At 63.7% G+C, this 12,056-nt stretch overlaps 1 protein-coding gene and 1 long non-coding RNA gene across 2 annotated transcripts; one reads left to right on the top strand and one right to left on the bottom strand.

Moving 5' to 3' along the window:
• Positions 1-331: 331 nt before the first annotated feature.
• On the bottom strand, positions 332-9,433 carry IRX4 (iroquois homeobox 4). The gene is made up of 6 exons (XM_054252342.2): positions 9,351-9,433; positions 5,109-5,253; positions 4,318-4,569; positions 3,267-3,376; positions 2,068-2,396; positions 332-1,658 (listed from the first exon to the last, which is right to left on the bottom strand). Exons 2-6 carry the CDS (start codon positions 5,151-5,153, stop codon positions 832-834), a joined length of 1,563 nt encoding a protein of 520 aa, XP_054108317.2. The 5' UTR covers positions 5,154-5,253; positions 9,351-9,433; the 3' UTR covers positions 332-831.
• LOC144581634 (uncharacterized) lies at positions 5,905-7,146 on the top strand. Its single transcript, XR_013532711.1, has 2 exons — positions 5,905-6,068; positions 6,981-7,146. It is a non-coding gene; the product is annotated as an uncharacterized LOC144581634 (long non-coding RNA).
• Positions 9,434-12,056: the final 2,623 nt, after the last annotated feature.

The following is a 12,056-nucleotide window of genomic DNA, read 5'->3' as shown; positions in this document are numbered from 1 at the left end:
CAAAGGCCTCCCACGCCCACCCTTCACCCCGGGATAAGGCTCTGGGAATTTAGAAGTTTAAAATCTAATCAAAGAAATCCGTTTTTCAAAGCTCTGGAGTTTGGTGATGCAAGCTTGAGTTTTGGGTCTCACGCCCACTTCTATTAGGGAGTTCAAGGGAAGCCTCAAACTCGACAGTGATGGTTCTTTTAAAAAGTGGCTTAGTCTTGGGTCGAGCCAGCGGCTTTTTAGGAGTGCAGTCTGGGTCAGTTCCTGCTCCCCACTCCTTCCCTCCAGGATCTGTCCCGCTTGCCCTGGGAATTCTCAAATCACCTGGTTTTAAATGTGTTCATTTTGCAATACAAACACCACCACTCGGTTTTATTGTTTTTGTTATATCAGCCTCTGAAGCAGTGTGAACATACATTTTAAAAAACATAATATTATGGAGTCAAGAGTGTGCAAGTCGGGTCAGTGCAAGTGCTGTTGGTGAGCGTTGTGTGCTGAGGATGAAATCGGAGGCCGGGAGGCTTCACAACCCACGCCGCCCGCCTCAGCCGGAGGACAGCTGACCGCGCTTCAGAACGGAACCGCCTTCTCATGTAAACTTTTTACGTAAACTTTATGCTCAGGGTGGCCTCTTCTGCCCCAGGGCCTCTCCTTCCGCGTCGCGAGTTTGGGAATGGCCTGGGACTCAGGCCCAGGTGGTGGAGGCGCCTGCGTGGCAGCGCCGGGCTTGTCCATGTTCCCAGGGGTCCGAGTTCAGAAGAGTCTTCCTCTGGAAACTCAGGGAAAAATGTGGGCGCCGTCCGCCTGAGCGCGGGTTCCCTCCTGGGCTCAGGCCCGCCGGCTTCAGGCGAAGGGTTTACCGCCGGCCTTGGGCAGGGTCAGCAGCTCCCGGGCGGCGCCCGCAGCATGGGCGTCCTGGGGCGCGGCAGGCGGAAAGGCGCGGGCCAGGGGTGCGGTCAGCACGTTCGCGCCTGCCCCAAGCGAGCGTCCCAGAGGCCCGGGGTCCAGGAAGGCGCCCTTGGCGGTGGCCCAAGCCTGGTTCAAAGTGCTGTGCCTGAGGATAGGGTCGTGGAAGACCCCGTCCACCCAGTTTCTGAGGCTGGTTACCGGGGAGTCCTGGTGCCTATCCAGGGCACCAGAGGGGACCGGGGCCACAGACGGGGACGTGGCGGGAGCGGAGGACGCAGCCGCAGGGGCCGCGGGGCCTTGGCGCTTGAGCATGCACGACGGAAACTCAGTCTGGCTCAGGGCGCTGGCGGCAGCGGCTGTGGCGGTGTGCGCCAAGGACCAGATGCGCGGCTTGGCCTCGAGGCCCGCCGCCGCCCCCGCCGCCGCCCTCGCCGGCACAAACCCCAGCTTGGTCTCACAGGCCTGAGGACCGCCCTCTGTGCTCGGCAGTGGCTCCGGCCCGGCCGCCGAACTGCGAAGACAGCTGCGGGCCCTCTCCAGGTCCTCCTCCAGAGCAGCTCCGCCACCCGCGGCCAGAGGCATCCGAAGAGCGCCGGAGGCCTCCTTGCCGGGGCCCTCAGGCGCGGCGGGGACACGCTCCAGGCCGCCGTCTAGAGACTGGAAGGGAGGTTTCAGCTCGCATCCCGGGGGCTCCGCTTCCAGCGGGTCGAAGTCTTCCAAGTCACTAAGCTCCAGCTCCTTCTCCTCTTTGCCCACGGGCTCTGCGGGAGAGAACGCGTGGCCAGTGGAGGGAGGGGTGGAGGGAGAATCAGACCCCCTGTCCCCGCCCACCGTCGTTGGCCTGAAGCCAGGAAAAGCACTCAGGGCCTTTCTTCGCGTCTCCCACTTCCTCCAGAGGCCACCAGGTCACAAAGTGGCAACACAGGAGGCCTCCAATGGGGTACGGGGTGTCTAATATTTTTAAACGTTATTTGAGTTTCTTTAAATAGGGATGACCACCACAGTCCCCACATTCATAGCCTGAGGCAAAACCGGTTTGCACATTGACCGCCGAGGCATGGGCTCAGCGTTTGGGACCCCCCAAGACGCCCTAGAACCGCAGAGAAGGCAAAGGAAGGCTCCAGCCTGCACCCCAGAGCCTCAGCTCCCAGAGACAACCCCCCAGCCCACCTGCGTTCTTGGAGCTCTTGAGGGTCTCCTCCCGCGCCTCCTCCTCGGCCCCCTCCTCCTCCTCGCCCTCCGCGTAGGGCCGCTTCTCATCTGCGCACTTGTTCCTCGGAGGCCACGTCATCTTGTTCTCCTTCTTGAGGCGCCGGCGCGCGTTGGCGAACCAGGTGGAGACCTGCGTGAGGGTCATCTTGGTGATGATGGCCAGCATGATCTTCTCGCCCTTGGTGGGGTAGGGGTTCTTGCGGTGCTCGTTGAGCCAGGCCTTGAGCGTGCTGGTGGTCTCGCGCGTGGCGTTCTTGCGCCGCGTGCCGCTGTCCATGGTGCCGTACCTGGAGACAAGCTCTGCAATGGGCGCTGGCCGGGCCCTTTGGGCCCAAGGCATCGTGGGCGACGGCGTGGGGGTCGGCCAGGGGCATGCGAGGACGGGATTTGCTTTCCTGTCGTGAGGTTGTGGTCAAGGGCATAAGGCCCGGTAGGACCCAAGTCCCAACCAGGTGCTGCTGCCCGCTGGCACTTGTCTTCTGTGGCCCATGGGCAAACATATTTGAGTAAACTTACAGGGAGCTTGAGCTCCTTCCCAAGCCAGAGAGGTCCAGGTCAATTATTTTATGGAATGGCCACCTACCCCTTTGATCCCCAAACCATAAAAAGGTTTTAGACATGCGAGCCCACACCCTGATAGGTTAACACCTGTGGCCAAGAAGAGTCATTATTTTCCATGAGGAGAAAGTGCCCAGGGGGCTTGAATGGACTTTCTTTGGCTAAATCTGTAATGGGTTGCACCGAGGAAGGTGGGGCGTGCTGTCCACAAGTGGGCCAGGAGGGCCACCAGGGGCGCCCCGGTTCCCCAGTGTAGGGGCAGAGTGGACCCTAGGAGGGAGGTGCCCAGCGTGCACAGCGGCTGCCCGTGAACTGGCCTTCCAGATTCCACTTCCCTGAAAGCTGTCTGCCAGGCATCGAGGACTTCTAGGGTTCAACAACGTAGCGGGCGGGGGAGACTGGGGAGCATTTTAACCCGTGGCTGTGCAGGAGCAGGGTCGCCAGGAGGTCGACCCGATAGACCAGAGTCAGGTCAGTCTGACCTAGAAGCGTCTCTCTTCCGGCCTCCGGCCTTCCAGAAAGGTGATGGTGGAGGGGGGGTGGTGGCTGACAGTGCAGAGCGCACGGGGCGGCGGTGGTTAGGAGGCGCGGGTCCTCACCTGTCATAGGGGTACTGGCCCAGAGCCGGCTCGTAAGGGTAGTAGGCGGCAGCGGCTGGCGCCAGGCCCGCATGCGCAGATCCCGTCCCGTCCTTGGAGTCAAAGCTGTTCTGTAGGAGCCAGGAGTCTGGGGTCGCAGCTTCCGGGGAGGCGACCCCACTCCAGCCTCTCTCCTAGGAGACCCCTGCTCCAAAGGCTTCGCCCGGATTCCTGGGCAGCCCTGCACCCGGCAGCGAAGGAGCTGATTTCCCCGCCCGCTTTTGAACCTGGTCTTCCAGACGGGAAGTGAGGTTGTTCTGAGTTGGGGAAGCCGTGTCGGGGGACGGGAGCCGGGATGTGGAGGAGGAGGAAGGTGGAAGGAAGTGAGAAAGAACTGGGGGCCGGCATTAGGGGGCACCTGGGAGAAGGAGTGGGGATTGGAAGGGCTGGGGGCCTCTGGTGATGTACTCAAAGGGGGAGGAGAGAGGAGTGGAGAAAGGGGAGGGACGCTGAGCGAAGGGATGGAGGCCAGGAGGGGAGAAGGTAAGAGAAATGGGGAGGAGCAAGAGGTGGAGGAGGAGCCAGAAGGGGGAGGATCCAGAAGGGGGAGGAGCCAGAAGCAGGGAGGAGCCAGGAGGGGGGCGGAAGCAGGGGAGAGGGACGAAGAGGGAGATGGGAGGGTTGAGTCAGAGAGGGGCTAGGAGGGCAAGAAGAGGGAGGCTGGAGCGTGAAGGAGGCCCGGAGAGCAGAGTGAAGTCGGGGAATGAGAGGAAAGTCAGCAGGAGGGAAGAAGAGGGGAGCACAGGCAGACTCAATCCGCAAGCTGATGAGGATTTAGTTGGGTACCAAAACCAAGAAACACAGCGGCCACCTGCCGGGTCACCCTGACGCAGGGGATGGGGTGGGGTTCTGAGGGACCCGGCTGGGAGGCGCAAAGTTGAAGGGAGCCAAGGTGAGCGCCTCCCCCCTTCGACAGTCCGGGACCCGGAGGACTGGTGAGCCTTCTGGGGGAAAAGTGGGCTTGACAAATCGAGGGACAGGGGCAGGGCAGGGGCTAGAGATGCCCCCTTACCAGCGAGTAGAAGGCGGACGCCTCCGAGCCGTAGGTCACGTAGTTGCCATATCCCTGCGATCCGCCATAGGGACCCCCGTAGACGCCCAGCGCCGCGGCCGAGTTGAGCTCGTGGCGCGCAGTGGCCAGCAGCCGGCTCTCATAGACCGGGCAGTAGACCGGCGCCTGAGCCGAGGCGGCGGGCCCGGATTCCGCCAGCGTGCGGCCGCCCGACTCGCAGCACGTGCTCAGAGAGTTGGTGGCCATCAAGAACTGCAGAGAGAGGCCGCGAGGAAGGGTGGGAACCCGGGCGGGAGGCTGGGGCCCTGGTCCTTGCCAATCCCGTGCGCCGCACACGAGGGCGTGCCCCGAGTCCCCGGGGGCCTCCAGCAGTCCACGTCAGGCCGCTCTCCCCTTTCCTCGAGCTTGCAAACGCCTGGCCTCCCTCGCCACGTGGGGCCCAGCTGGGCACTGACACCCTCTCTGGGAGGGTTTCCAAGGCCTCTGACGCCATTTGCGTGCCAAGCTGCCTTCCCCAAGAGCTTCTTCGTGTCCTTGGACTCACCTGGGGCACAGTCTGAGCCTTGTGAGTCAAACATCAGGAAATCAGGCCCGGCCCGTTGGATTTTCTCAGCGCCTCGGGATTCCCCCAGGGGCTTGGCGCCCACGGGTTGAGCGTGAGGGGCGGGTGACCCATGCCCTACTATCTGGGAAGCCACGGGAGGCAGTAGGTCCAACCCGCCCGCCCCGGTCCCGTCCCATCTAGGGCCCCATCACTGGCACCTGCTAGGGCCTCGGGGGGCTCCGCTTACCTGGGGAGCCGAAGAGTAGGGGTATCCAAACTGCGGGTAGGACATGGCGGGTGCGACCCGGGGCGGACGGGCGGGGCCAGCAGGGTCCTGCGCGCTGGGGCCGGCGTCGCGCGGCCGCTGCTCCGGGGCTGTGGGCTTCTAAGCGCTGGGAGGGAGAAGCAGGAGAGCCGGTTAGTTCACCCCTGCGCTCCGCAAACTTTTCTAACCGGGTAACAAAGTGAGCCGCAGTGGCCGCAGCGATTCTTTTAACTTCGCATTCCCGAGGTTCGAGGGGGCTCTTGGACCGGCCGGCCTCGCAGCGGCGACAGAAATACATATTTTGCAAAAAAGAAAAAAAAAAAAACCCAGTCGCGCGAACCCGTCAAGTCAGATATGCGCGGCTTTAAGCGGCGGAGGCGCTGACGTCAGCCCCACCCCGCGCAGCCCGGCCCGGCGGCACACTCGCGGGTCTCTCCGCAGGCGGCTCGGGCAGGGCGGGGCAAGGACAGTCCGGGCCGCGCGCTGGGCCGAGGGGCCATTCCTCGGGGCGTTAGCAAATGAATTCCGTCCGAGTCAATATCGCCCAGCGAGCGGCGGTTCTCCTTAGTCACCCGAGAAAGAGAGGCACTTTTAATTAGAAATTAATTAATGAGCAGCTGCTCCTTCTCGCCCCTCTGTAATCATTCGTCTCAATTACAAATGAGACCTATGAAGGGACACGCGAGTGAGTCTTCGCTGAAGAGGTAATCAACAGTTAAAATTAGCCCGGCGCAGCGCAGGCGGCCGACACGGCCTCGCTCTTGAGCGCTCTGCTCCCAGAGGTAGGAAGGGGCCGGCAGGCGCCCCGCACGCGTCTCGCCGCTGTTCTTCAACCCGGAGTCTGCGGCGCCTCCCGCCGGTGCCCACCCTACGCCGGAAAGGACTTTCAGAACCCTCTGCGGCCGCCAGAGAGCCCGCGAGTGCCGGTCCGTATGCGCGCAGGTGTGTGGGCTTTGGGGCCTTCCTTGGAGCCCAAGACTAGCGACCCTGAGACTGGCGGCCCAAGGGCTGTAGGGCAGCCCCAGGCACGCGCCCGCCGGCTGTGCCCCTCGGGGCAGCCGAGTGTCACCGCAGAACGCCGCTCCTTCTCCACCCCGGCGGTTTAAGTTCCCGCTCAGCCCACCGCCCCCGCCTCACTTCCCCGACTTTCCTCCCCCATCCCCTTTCCGCCAGCCGCGCTCCGCCCGCCTCCCCTGCCCCTCGCGGCTAAGCCGGGGACTGCCGGACCGCCCGGTGCGCTCGGAAGAGCAGGTTCCTCAACACAGGCCCCGGCCCCTCCCGCTACGCTCGTCCTTCCCGGCGCCCCGCAGCGCTGGCTGCGGGGGAGGGGGCGTTGGGTGCCCTCCCCTATCGGGTTTGCCCAGCTTTCTGCCCGGGGCGCACGCAGCAATCGGGGGAGGAGGCCGAGCGCCCACCCCAGGACTTCCCCAGCCAGTACCCTCCCTGGGACCTTGCCCAAGTTCACGGCGGAGGCCAGAGAGCAGGCGGCCGGAGGGCGCCCGGGCCATCCCGAACGCGCTCCCCGCCTTCTGCGCCACCGCCCTCCGGGGACCGGGGCTCGGCCCGGTGGCTCTCGTCCCCTGGGCCGGCCTCCTGTGGTAGGTTGGGAAGGAAGCGCCGGGCAGCGTTGTGCAGACTTGCTCAGAAAGATTCCCGGGTTCAGACCTGCGAATCGCCCCAGGGTCACCCTCTAATTAATGATGACGTCCTCGCCCTCTCCCCAGCTGCAAGCCTGCCTCCCAGAAACGAAATCTGCCGGCTCCTTTGACAGCTCGGTTGAAGGTGATTGATGACTATCTGGAGACCACAGTACACATCATATAATATCTGCTGCGTAATTGCTTTAATTTACAGATGAAAATACGAGTTCTCCGATCGCGTTGGACCGCAGCCGGCCACGTCCGAGCTGCTTGCAGAGGAAAACCATCGGAAATAATGAATAGCCGCTCCATGCAAATTATTCAGACAGTTTAGCGTCCGTAGCCGCGAGAAATATATAAAGAACACGCGTCAAATGACATTAATAATTGTTTCTGAATTCTGTATTGATTTCGCGGCAGGCCGTGTTTATTTCTTTCTCACCTGAATCGCTAATATCACCTTCCTGTAAATAATAAGAAACTAGCCACCGGGGCTTCTCGCTAGAAATGAATCTCCCAACCTCTCTCCTCCTGCTCCTCCCCTCCCCCACCCCCTCCTCCCCACCCCCACCCTCCCTCCTCCCCACTCCTTCCAGTTTTCTGGCTCTTCCTGAACATCCTCCTACTTCCCATTATTTATTGTTTACAAACAACTCGCTCTCTCCAGGTAATGAGGCCCGGCCAGGGGAGGGGTGCAAGCCCAGCGGGATCCTGGGCTCGGACGCGGAGTAGAGGCGGAGGGGAGGCCTTCAGCAGCGGCTTGGCCTTTCCTCATCTATTCCGGGAAACCTGGCCTCGGCGACTGAGCGCTCAGCCGGCGGAGGAGGAGAGCAGGGCCCAGGGCCCAGCCACCTCCGCCATGCACCTCGGGGCTCTGGTGGAGCGGCTCAGCCCACCCAGACCTGAGGGGGGTGCGTTTCTTTCCTTCCAGACCCGGGCGGGGCTCAAGTGGAGCCGAAGCCCTGGAATAGGCAGCCATTCATCTTCTGGGCAGAGGAGCTCACCCTCGGAGTCCGGGAGATGCAGTCTCCACTTCCCGGTGCGCCGGTCCCTGGGGGCCCTTAGGGGAGGATTTCGGGGGCTTCCTTTGACCACCAAGCCACCTTCTCCTGTTCTCCTTTGCCTTTCCAGGCTGTGTGCATAAATCGACGCTCCAGTCCCTACCAGCGGGCGACCCTTTCTCCCTGAGCCAGAAGCCTGGCCTCGGAATCGGCTTTCCCAGGCCGCTGCACACCATACTCCACTTCCTGCCCGCCCCAGGCCCCAGCGCATGGGGTCCAGGCCCAGTCACAGTCACCTTGCCTCGGGAAGCTCGAAGCTGCCCCGGAGGCCTCCTGACCTGCCCGGCCTCACCCAGGCCCCACTACTCATTCCAGGACACAGGGTCAACCTAGCCTATCTCCTGCAGGCGGCCACCCGGAGGGACGTCTCATCGAAACCCTGTATCCTGGCCAGGCCCGCCTGTCCAAATGGGGATTCTCGCTGGGCCACCCATATCCCATAGATAATATTGGAATGCTGTCCAAGTGCCTTTACCGAAAGGCCAAGCCTGGAGCTGAGGCTCCCAATGTCCCTTTCACCAGCGATAGGACTGTCAGCATCTCAGGTAGGAGCTGAACGCGTTTGCATAGACGCGGAGTGCTGAACCTTCCTCCCTCTTGGGATCCCGGGTACCGAATACCCCCGTGAGCAGGAGGGCCAGAAGTCACCCGGCTCCGGGCGTACACAGCACCAGGTCAGCTCGGTGAGGTGAGGTGCTCCCGCAGGCCTGGAGAGCTCTGAATCGGCGGGGGACCAGGACCAGAGCAGGCCGCAGGGGAGGCAGGAGATGGTCAGCCCCAAACGCGAAGCGCAGGCCGGCCACCTATTTTGAAGGGATTGCTGCTGGCCGTCGGAACCATTGGAGGCCTCTGGGGAGACAGCCCGGGCCTGACCCTTCCTCCGCCAGCTTAGCCCGGGTGCTGCAGGAGTTGCCCCGGGGACCACCCATTCCCGGCACCAAGAGCTGGTCAGAGCTCCTTCCAGCCCAGGTAAGTTGACCCCAGCCAAAGGCGAAGCCGAGAGCCTAGGGCACCAGGCAGGGGCCTTTCTTTCGGAGGCCTGGGGCCAGAGCCCTTGGGGGTGCCTGTGCCCGCTCATTGCTCGGGACGCCCGGTTAGGGTGCAGGGCTCAGAGGCCCCACGGTCGCTGACGCCGCATTGTCGAACCTCGAGGTTGGCAGGTCACTTCTTCATAACCCACCCCCGAGACCCCCTCGCAGCCGGTGGTAGGAGTAGCAGCCACAGGGACAAGTTTTGACTCTCTGGGTTCCCAACCCCCCTCTTCTGGGGCCCGCGGCCCTCTCCCTCCGCTCTCCCGCCGCTGGTTCCCTGGGCACTGCCCGAGGCAGGACCGAGCGCAGTCAGGGCGTCTAGGCCTCAGGCCTTGCCACTCCCGGCCCCCCACCCCGCGCCCCACGCACCCTGCTTCCCGAACTTGCAGAAACGCAGCGGCCTCTGGAGAGCCCCCGGCGAGTGGCAAACTTTGTCCCCTCCAGCGCAAGAGCGATCCTCGCAAAGTTTGTGCGGCGGAGCCGACTCCCTACCTGAGCTGGGGAAGCTCCCGCCCGCGCCGTGTGGCTCCGGGGCCGCGGGGAGCAGCGCGCAGCCCGGGACGCACCGGGGAGTCGCCGCTGCCGCCGCCGCCCGCGCCCCTCGGCGGCCGCACGGAGCCTCCGCCTCCTCGGAATGGGGGAGGGGTCTTGGAACCCCGGGGCGGGGGCGGGCGCGGGGCCCTCACCTACCTGCGGCGGCGCTGGGCCACTCCCGGCCGCCCGCGAGGGTTCCGCGCGGCAGCTCGGCGCGCGCGCTCCAGCGGGGAGCAGGCGACAACTAATGGAGACATTTCCAGGCGGAGCACCTGGCGAGCGGAGCGCGCCGGCGTCCCCAGGCGCCGCGGTCGTCAGCCGAGCCCGCACCGGCGTGACGTGGGCGAGCGAGCGCGCTGCTCCCACCCGGCCTCCCATTAACGCTTTCTCCCGCGGGCGCCGCGCTCCTGCCAACTTTCCCTCCGCCCGGCCCGCGCGCGGCGCACGGGGTGCAGGCGCTGGGGTGAGGGCGCCTGGTTGCCGGTAGGGACGCTGGGCGCTGTCTGGGCGGTGACGCAGGGCTCCGGGAGGACTCTCAGCCCTGACCCAACAGCCGGAAGGCGCGCGGGCCGGATTTGGCCAAAAGCTAAGCTCGCTGCGGCCGCGGGCTCTCGGCCACGGGGCCACTCTCCACGTTTGGGCTGCCCCACCCAGGGACTCCTGGGCCCGGCGCGAGGAGCCGCGCCCGGAAATAGCCAAGCTCGAGGTCGGCAGGGTTTCCCGAGTCCCTCCTAAGTGTCGGTACTTACCCTCTCCCCCAGCACCCCCAGGGCCTGTGGAGGGCGAGGCTGTTTCTCCAGCCCGAGCCACCCTAGGAATTGGCTGCGGGGCTCTCAGGCCTGGCCTTTGCTCCCCTGCCCCTCCCCCAACTCCTTCCGTGCTAAGCGGCCCAGTTCTGGGTTTTCTCCTGGTGCCCATACTAGTCCCTACCCGGCCCACTCTCAGGGCAGCAGGCGGTGGCAGGGCCAAAGCCTAGGTGTGGGCACCAGGGCCCGGGGAAGTGGGGGCGAGTGGACCACAGTGACAGCCCCTGGGGACCAGTGAGTCTGTGACCTGCCTGGGCTGCGAGTATTTCCTGGTGGGGAGCTTGGTCGCAACCGCTAGGGTTGTGGGAGGGCGTGGGGTCTGGACCTCTGGTCTGGGGTTAGGCTGGGGCTGGAGGGCCTTTCGCTTCAGCAGCCTGAGGCCCGGACCCATTCAGGGGAGGTGGGTCTGCCTACAGCTTGTCCTGCCCCTCCCTCAGGCAGCTGGGAGCCCCCACCCTGCTCTCCCACCTCCAGGCACAGGTCTGTTTGCCATCCACAGAGCTGCTGCTTGCAGAGGTCAAGTCAGGCCCAGAAGGGAGGCTGGAACAGCAGGTGACCATCTGCCCAGATCAGAGCCGGAAAGGACTTGAGGATGGCAGGGCCCAGGGCTCCTGGGGTATGGAGGAGCTAAGGCCCGAGAGGCCACTTGCCAGCTGTTGGCCGGGCCGGGGCCGCAGGCACTTCCTGGTTCCCATCCTGCAAGACAGCCTCACTCCTACCTAGAGAATGTCCTTCTGGGCAGTGCCATGGGGCATTTGGGGGAGTCCGAACATATATTTATTTTTTATTCTTCCTCCCCCATCGTTTTACTTCAAGAACCATGAACTTGTTTCTTGTCATCTGTGGTCACGCAGTGACTTTGAGGTTCGTTGACTTGGACAAGCTCTGAAAAAGTTACTTGCATGGTTCCCATGTTTCCTTTAGCTCTCTGCAGCCGTGGGAGAGGGAGCAGGTGTCTGCTTGCCCCCCCACAGCACAGGGACCATCTTTGTCTGCAGACCTTGCTCATCCTTCTTTTCCTCCACCCTCGTGGCTTCCACAGGGAAAGAAGAGGGCCCAGAGTGTCCAGCCCAGGTGCTGCATCTGGAACCCCAGGGGTTCTCCTGGAAAGGACGGGCTTTGGTCTCTGGCCTGCTCTGGTGGCAGGGAGGTGGAGTGGACCATGAGGCGTGGCCCGGACCATGCGTGTGAGTCACCAGTGCCGCCATGCGCAGACTCTGGGGCACAGGGAAGGGGGCTCTGGTTCTTGGTCTCTTCCCTCCAGCTTGCTTGATACTGGGGGGAGGGCAGATGGGCGGGAGCAGAAGTGTCCTCCATGTCAGATGGAAGTGTCCTCCTTGGGAGGTGGGGAGGGTCTTTGATGCCAGCCAGAGGGAGTTGAGGCCCAGCTGGCTGCACCCAGTAAGGGAGAAGAGGCCCCTCCTGTTACAGACTCAGCTTCCTGCGTAGGCACAGTGTGAGCCAGGACTGTGCCTTCCCAGCCACACTTCACCCCATGAACTCCTTCCACAGGAGCTGCGGCCTCATCAACAGCAGCAGCAGCAGTGCCTGAGAGGCCCTGAGGCCCACAGATGCGGAGCCCAGGGGCACCGCCAGCCAAAAAGGCTCCACTTCTAGGATCTTCATAGCTCCGAGGAAGTCTGGTGTCCTCTGAAACAACCCCATCCCCACTCCCAGTGAGGCTGCATGTGTGACTTTATCCCCTTCCCTGCAGGTCAGGGCCAGCCGTGTCTCTTCCCACCATGATGCTCCATCCTCAGCAGCCACCCTCTGCCCCTCAGCCCTTGACCTTGTGGGCAGGAGAGCTGCCCCCAACCCCCCTGCTGCATTTCCAGGCCCTCCTGGGCCAGCCCTCTGA

Source organism: Callithrix jacchus, chromosome 2 (genome assembly GCF_049354715.1).
Source record: "Callithrix jacchus isolate 240 chromosome 2, calJac240_pri, whole genome shotgun sequence".
Lineage (NCBI taxonomy): Eukaryota > Metazoa > Chordata > Mammalia > Primates > Cebidae > Callithrix > Callithrix jacchus.
Note: the sequence above shows the minus strand (reverse complement) of the source record. Positions and strands in the feature narration are given on the sequence as shown.

Bases quoted from the DNA above. Each gene is read 5' to 3' on its own strand.
- IRX4 (XM_054252342.2), bottom strand. From the start codon at position 5,153: ATGTCCTACCCGCAGTTTGGATACCCCTACTCTTCGGCTCCCCAG. The intron at 2,397-3,266 runs GTGAGGACCCGC...GCTTGTCTCCAG, and splicing joins GGCCAGTACCCCTATGACAG to GTACGGCACCATGGACAGCG. The intron at 1,659-2,067 runs GTGGGCTGGGGG...TCTCTCCCGCAG, and splicing joins CAAGAGCTCCAAGAACGCAG to AGCCCGTGGGCAAAGAGGAG.